Source organism: Dipodomys ordii, unplaced genomic scaffold, assembly GCF_000151885.1.
Source record: "Dipodomys ordii isolate 6190 unplaced genomic scaffold, Dord_2.0 Scaffold162, whole genome shotgun sequence".
NCBI classification, from domain to species: domain Eukaryota; kingdom Metazoa; phylum Chordata; class Mammalia; order Rodentia; family Heteromyidae; genus Dipodomys; species Dipodomys ordii.
Genome location: NW_012267378.1, coordinates 2,753,285 through 2,761,172, shown reverse-complemented (window position 1 = coordinate 2,761,172; position 7,888 = coordinate 2,753,285). Strand labels below are relative to the sequence as shown.

Genomic DNA, 7,888 nt, shown 5'->3' with positions numbered 1-7,888 from the left:
CGGACCCGCCCGGAGCCCGCCACCGCGCTCATGCACTTTAGAACCTCGGGCCGCAGCCCCACCCCGCGCACCAGAACGGACACAGAGACCCGCGGCCCCCAGCCCCCGGCCTGCCCCCTCCCGCACGGCTCCCCTGTCCCGCCCCCGGCCAGTCTGGTCTGTTGACCCATCGGCTGCAGGTGTGGGACTTCGCGCGGCCAGGGATGTTTGGCTGCGTATCTGCATGAGCTTCCCACCCGAGCCCAGCCCTCCGGGCCATTCTCACCCTCACCCCTGTCTGGCGTGACCCCAGCCTCTTTCTAAGGGACTTCCTCAACACATTTGTATTTTTATATCCGATTCTTTGTTTACTGGCTCCGTTCATGGTTCGTGACCCCTCCCTACCCCCCAGCCCAGCATCCATCATGCTCTTCTGCGCCTGGCAGATAAGATGAGTGTTGAGGCTGGGGTGGAACAAGCCCGCAACATGGTATCCAACCACATGGCCAGTCAGCCCAGGCCTCTCCCAGAGGCTCTCTGGCAGACCTCTCCCTCTCAAGGTATTACCTTCTAAGGGCCCAGATCTGATTTTACCTTGGACCCTAGTTGTACCCCTGGGAACCCAAATGGGGACTGCTCTACACCTCGGGATGAAACCTGTGGACCTGGAGATGTCCCCGACCCAGGGGTATCCTTTGTAAATGTTACTCCATCCTCACTGTATCAGGAGTGTGTGAATAAACACAGACTTCCCTGTGTGTGTGGCCACTGCTTTGGTCTTCTCAGGAGGCAGGCCAGAATGGGAGGGTGGCTGGTGCAAGTTGATAGTTGGTTATTAGGTAAACAAGCAAGCCAGTCTGATCTGGGAACATCATTACACTGTAGCTTCCTGAGTACGCATCCAGCCTATGCAGGACAGGTCACCAGTGTTGGAGATGGAGCTGGGATATGATAATAAAGCAATCGAGATTCAATTCTAGATTTATCTGCAGCTTCCTGAAGATAGGTTCAGGTTGGGGTGTGTGGGAGGGTGTCCCATGTTGGCTGGTATATAGAGGGGCCTGTGTTGAGTTTTATCCCAGGGGATGAACCCCTGGGTGGTTCAGTGTAGTACAGGAGAAGATGGGAAGCTGGTAAAAATCTGAGGAATCCAAGAAGGAAGGTAGAAACCTGAGATCTAGAGCTTAGTTGGTCCCAGGCTGAATTGGTTCAGGGGACTTAATACCACCACTTCTGCACAAGGCCTCAGATATTCCAGCATCTTGGCACTAATCCCCAGCCCTGAGTCAAGAGATCCAGCTCCCTGAGAAGTCTATGGTAGACAAGTAGGAAGTGCTGGGGACCAGGCTTCTAGCCTCACAGCTGAATGGCACTGAGGAAATCCTCACAATCCGAGTCCTGGAGGCAGCAAGGTAAGGTGGGAGGGCTAGGGGGTGAGAAGAGCTGGGCTCCCTGTGCCAGTTGGGCCACACTGAGCTCCCCACCCTTGTGCATGAGGTAGAGGTGAAAGTGGAAGCCACTGCCATAGGTTGCATGCCTCAGAGACCACCCATAACGGGCTTGGGCATAGTGTCTGGTCCGGAAGTGTGGGCCTGCAGAGGTCATTGAGATGAACCGGCCCCCAGGGACCAGCACCCGGCTCACCTGCAAGGCAGACAGAGAAGCCCTCAGCAATGAGTCATCTCCAAGTTCTCAAAGGTCAGTACTGCCCCAGATTTTACCATCACCACCACCCACCCATCCAATTAAATCTCAAGTACTACTATACATCCAATAACTTAAGACTTTCTATGACAAAGAATAAACCACCTTCTCTGCCTATGGCTATTCCATAAGGATAGGGCTATATTCTGCATGGAAGTACAGACCAGTTTTCCTATCACCTTGCCTGACTGCAACCTGATTGCTACTTCATTCCTGTGGCAACTCACTAGCCAAACATTGGCCTTTGTGAGCCTGACCACCCCAGCCTCAACTTTCTTAGGGGGAGGGGAAATGTGTAGTACGGCGGTTTGAACTTAGAACCTCACACCTCACTCCTGCTGGGAAGATGTTCTACCAAACTCTCCAATCTAATCCTGACCTAGATTAAGCCTCACTGTTTTAAGAACTGTGTTCAAAATTACAATCCATTACCAGCTTTAAATTAGGCCTGGCCTCTAATTCTGTCCAGTCTCCTGGAACTTCAGCATCCCCCACCCCCACCTCTTGGTCCACCCTCCTCTCCTTTTGCTCCCTCACCTCACTTAGCACCTGGTCCACGGTGTGGACACCTTCAGAAGATACAGTCCATGGATCCCGTTCCCCAGCCAGGAGGGCATCCAGTGTGCCCTTCTCAAGAACTACATCAAAAGAGCCATTGGAGAAACTCAGTGCCCGTGCATCCATAGTCTCCCAGCGCAGCTTGGGTACGTGGGCATAGCGAGCCTGCATGGCGGCCACCACTACTGATGAGTAATCCACACTGGTCACATTGGGGAAGCCTCCAAGGAACAGCTCATAGCTCAGGGCACTGTTCCCACAACCTGGCATGGGAAAAGATGGGTAGCAAAAGAGTTAGGTTAGCTTTGGTTCTCCATGACATCTACTCTTTCCCCCATTTTCTCTCTGTCTAATCCCTCTACTATTAGGGAGAGGCAGCAGAATATAGAAAAGAACATGAACTCTGGACTCAACAGACCTGGTCACAAGTCAGGGCTCCATTATTCCTAGTGGTATGGACTAGGGCATATGGTTTCTGTTAGCATTAATGATTTACACCTGTAATCCTAGCTACTGAGGATTGTGGTTCAAAGCCAGCCTAGGCAAGAAAATCTGTAATTCATATCTTGAAACAAAAAGCTGAAAGTGGAGGAGTGGTTCAAGTGGTAGAATACAAGCCTTGAGTGAAGGAGCTAAGGGACAGCACCCAGGCCCTGAGTTCAAGCCCCAGTACTGGCATGCAGACACATACACACATAGAAAACCAAACCAAAATTTCCCATTCAGAAAAATGACAATAACAGTCCACAGCCAGCCTACACTCAGGACACAAGACATTAAACTTCAAGTAGGTGAAAAGAGCTTGGAACTTAAAAAGAGGTCAAAGGCCAGGTGCCAGTGGCTCACACCTGTAATCCTAGCTACTCAGGAGGTATCCTAGCTACTCAAGAGGCTGAGATCTGAGGACTGCAGCAGGAAAGTCTGTGAGACTCATCTCTGATTAACCACCCAGAAAACCAGAAGTGGTGCTGTGGCTCAAATGGTAGACCTCTTGCCTTGAGCTGAAGAGTTCAGGAACAGCACCCAAGCCAAGAATCCAAGCCCCACGACCAACAAAACACAAAATAAATAAGAACAAGCTATAGGATCACAGAGGAGGGCCCCTGACCTCAGGTGGGTCAGTCAAGTATTTCAAAGGAGCTGACAACCCAGCAGCATCTTAGACTAAAATTAAAAAATCACAACTTTCTGGTTTAAATTACATAGGATACAGTCTCAGAGAGGGCAGAGTTAGGATAAAAGGAGGGCGAGACGTTAGGAGAATATAGAGCCCAATGGGCATAACTACTTTAGATGATCCAGTGTCTTCTTCCAAGCCCTTCTATGGCCAGGCTCAGGCTGAGAATAGGGCTGGATGACAGCTTTTGGAATTAGGCTGCTTTTAATCCTCATTTTCCTCCCTAAGAGGATCACAAGATCAGTCATTGGGCTAGCCCTAATCTAGCAAGGTTTGGCACCTACAGGGCATCCAGCAGCGTCTGGCTAGTCCTCAGCAGGACTATGTTCCCATTGGGCCCTGAGGCTCAGGAGAATACTGACTCCCCTAGGCAAACAAGCATAGCTCCCCAGCTGCAGCCATAAAAAGTATTGGTAGATATAGTACACAAGATAGGAGATAAGAGCTGAATAAGACCCTAACTCAGTCCCAGGCTGAAATCCCACTGGGTTTTTTGGCCCACTATGCTTTTATCACCTAGTACCTGACCTCTTATGCCACCAGAGCTCTGTCTTACTCTAGACAAACCTAGATGCCCTGCCTTTGTTCCCCTTAGTGTTGAATGGCATCTTCCATGAGAGCAGTGATTTCTAGCCAGGTGCTAGTAAGCGAGTCCATGAAGTTTTTATTAATTGATGGTTAAAAGCTGTAAGTGGGAGTTGTGGTACAAATGGTAGAGCAGCAGCCTCAGGAGAAAAAGCTTAGGGGCAGTGCCCAGACCCTGAGTTCAAGCCCTAGGACTGGCAAAAAGGAAAAGAAAAAAAAAAAAACCAAGGTAGTGATTTCTAATTTCTACCTCAATAATTTGGAGCCCGCAGTGAAGACAGGATCGGGAAAGTGGGGCCTTGGAGAGGCATCACCCTGAATAACTGATCTAAGAATATACCCTATGGGAAACCAGAGCTTAGGAGAATGCTAATCCATTATCAAGAGACTGTGATATAAGCCTGAAGGCTAATTCACTAATTTGGAACCGAAAAACAGCCATCACAAATGACTAGAACATTGAATCCTCTGGTCAGTCCTTTCTCTTCTCCATAGGAAACTGGATGCCAGATTATGAAGAGAAGATTCCTACAAAGCATAGAATCAAATATAGAGCATCAGAAAAGGATGACAGAAAAGCTGGGACAGCTATCTATATGCATTTGCTGACTATTAAAATATTCTTGGGGGGCTGGGAAGGTAGCTCAGTAGAGCGCTTGCCTTGCATGCATGAGGCCCTGGGTTCGATTCCTCAGCACCACATAAGCAAAAAGAAAAAAGCCGGAAGTGGGGCTGTGTTTCAAGTGGTAGAGCACTAGCCTTGAGCTGAAGAGCTGAGGGACAGTGCCCAGGCCCAGAGTTCAGGCCCCACAACCGGACTCAAAAAAAAAAAAAAAATTCTTGGCAGCCAGGCACCAGTGGCTCACGCCTGTAATTCTAGCTACTCAGGAGGCTGAGATCTGAGGACCGCAGTTCCAAGCCAGCCCAGGCATAAAAGTTCATGAGACGCCTACCTCCAATTAACCACCAGAAATCTGGAAGTGGTGCTGTGGCTCAAAGTGGTAGGGCATTAGTCTTGAGCAAAAGGTCCCAGGAACAGTGCCCAGGCCCTGAGTTCAAGCCACATGACTGACAAAAAAAATACTCTTGCCATTAAGGGTTGGAGGCATGGTCCAGTTGGTAGAGTGCCAGCCAATGAGCAGAGTGTCATATACCAAGTTTGAGTTTGAGTCTCGCAACAAAAAAAGGAAAACTCGCCGGGCGCTGGTGGCTCACGCCTGTAATCCTAGCTACTCAGGAGGCTGAGATCTGAGGATCTCGGTTCAAAGCCAGCCCGGGCAGGTAAGACCGTGATACTCCTATCTCCAATAAACCACCAGAAAACCGGAAGTGGCGCTGTAGCTCAAGTGGTAGAGTGCTCGCCTTGAGCTGAAGAGCTGAGGGACAGCACCCAGGCCCAGAGTTCAAGCCCCACGACCGACCAAAAAAAAAAGGAAAACTCTTTTTCAAGATGGCACTAGATTCCTTAATGGCTGCCACAAAAGAAAGATAACACTTCACAAATGGTCATACAAAAATAAATGTCAAGCAAAAATTTATATCAACTCTGAATGTAGCCATCCACTTTAGCTTTCTATGGAAAACAGCACATCACCTAACAAAAACTATTTTCTTTACAGGAAATAAAGATTAACACCCCCTCCCCCAAGATATTAACATTATAATGACCAGACACACAGTCCTGAGTATGATAAACTGCCTTGAGCAGAAAAGCCACAGGAGAGTGAGCTCGAAGCTCTGAGTTCAAGCTCACTACTGGTGCATGTGCATGAGCACACAAACAATTTATTACCAGATACTGGTGGCTCACCCCTGTAATGCAACTCAGGAGGCTACTTCACCAAAAGCAAGAAAGCATGATGATGCTAGATGCTCTCAGTGGTCAGACCAGACCCCCTTGGTAGTCCTTTGAGCAATTTTTTTTTTTTTTGTCAGTTATGGGGCTTGAACACTAGTGCTTGGGCACTACCATTGAGCTCTTTGAGGTTTATAGTTGTTTTTTGTCAGTTGTGGGGCTTGAACTTGAGACCTGAACGCTGTCTCTTGGGCTTTCCTGCCTGGATTGGCTTCTTGGCCTTCTGAATAGGTAGAATTATAGGCATGAGCCACCAGTGCCTGACTTCTCTTAGCAATTTTTGTATGTCCTTTGGTTTTAGTCTGTGTTTGCTTCTAACAGTTAGTGTGACTTTTTAGGCTGAAATTGTACTCAGGAAATTTTTACCTGAGATCACAATTTTGCTTGGCTTCTTTCCTTTCCCTGTGCCTCCAATTTCTCTTGGGAGCTTTTACCTGATGAACGACTTAAGACTTGAATCCTCATCTCAAGAATTACTTCTAGAGAACCCAGCCACCCACAGCAGGGGTTGCCAAGTTCAGGTCATCCCCTTTTTTGAAAAAAAAAAAGTTTTAATGAAGCACAGCTAGTCTCTTATGTATTTTCTGTCACTGATGTCCAGTATAATAGCAGAACTGTGTACCTGTGACACAGACTATAAAGCCTAAAATATTTACATTCTGGCTAGATTCAGAACAAGTTTACAGATCCAAAACTTAGAATAATTCCCTTTAGCTGGGCGCTGGTGGCTCATGCCTGTAATCCTAGCTACTCAGAAGGCTGAGATCTGAGGATCGCAGTTCAAAGCCAGCCCTGGCAGAAAAGTCCATGAGACTCCTATCTCCAATAAACCACCAGAAAACTGGAAGTGGCGCTGTAGCTCAAGTGGTAGAGCGCTCGCCTTGAGCTGAAGAGCTGAGGAACAGAGCTCAGGCCCGGAGTTCAAGCCCTACGACCGACCAAAAAAAAAAAAAGAAGAATTCCCTTTATATTTATATTTATTTGCATTTATTTATCTTTAGGGTTAGTCATAAAGATTAAGCAAGTAAGAAAGGGCCTATGTAGCATATACCCTGGGACCTGGTAGGTTCTCAGTTTTTATTTATTGAGATAGAATGTAACATAGGATATTCACCAAATTATGGGTCCTGTTCTTTGATCTTGGGGATCAAAGCGATCTGGAAAGCTTTTTTGTGTGTGCAGGTACAAGGGCTTGAACTCAGGACCTGGCACTCTTACTTGGCTTTTTTCACTCAAAGCTGGAACTTTACCACTTGAGCCACAGTTCCACTTCTAGCTTTTTGTGATTATTTGGAGATAAGAGTGTCATGGAATTCTCAGATCTCAGTCTCTTGAGTAGTTAGGCATACAGGCACCTGGATAACTTATACTTTTGAATTTTACACTTTTTATCTCTTCTATCCAGAAATGGGTACCTCCTAGTCAAACAGATTTTACAGCAGTGTTATTCTGCCAACCACCAGCATGAGAATCAGCTGTGGAGCTTGTTGAAAATAGATTTCTGGAACCTACTTTAGAATTAGAATTAGAATCTCTGAGTAGGATCAAGCTTACCAGGTGATTTTGATGCACACAGTTTTATGGTAAACCTATAAATAAATGAAATAGTTCACAATCACAAAATTCAAGAACCTTTCCCTTTGAGGTTGAAAGGGTTCTTGGGAGAGCACACAGAAAACCCTAATATATATGAGTCTTTTATTCTGCTAAGTATTGTTCTAGAAATCTTTCATGCACCTTAAAAATCCAATATATAAGTACCCATTTTGCCAGGCATGTCTAAAATCATAGCTACTCAGAAGGTGGAGACCAGAGGATTGAGGTTCAAGGCCAGCTCAGTCAAAAGTTACGGAGTTCTTATCTCAAAAAAGCCAGGTACAGTGTTCGCTTCGGCAACACATATACTAAAATTGGAACGATACAGAGAAGATTAGCATGGCCCCTGCGCAAGGATGACACGCAAATTCGTGAAGCGTTCCATAGTTTTACCGACTTGGTGGCCGAGTTGCTGCCACTGGCCCAGGACGCGC

At 47.1% G+C, this 7,888-nt stretch overlaps 1 protein-coding gene across 3 annotated transcripts in view; it reads right to left on the bottom strand.

The window, feature by feature from the left end:
- Nucleotides 1-7,888, bottom strand: part of Ece2 (endothelin converting enzyme 2) — a 48,973-nt gene that overhangs the window by 37,282 nt on the left and 3,803 nt on the right. For 2 of the 3 annotated variants that reach the window (XM_013033035.1, XM_013033036.1), the window contains exon 2: nucleotides 2,221-2,504. In XM_013033035.1, coding sequence (XP_012888489.1) covers nucleotides 2,221-2,504 — 284 coding nt within the window. Of the gene's footprint in view, nucleotides 1-341; nucleotides 1,624-2,220; nucleotides 2,505-7,888 lie in introns of those variants that run through there. The other variant, XM_013033037.1, reaches the window with a different exon arrangement.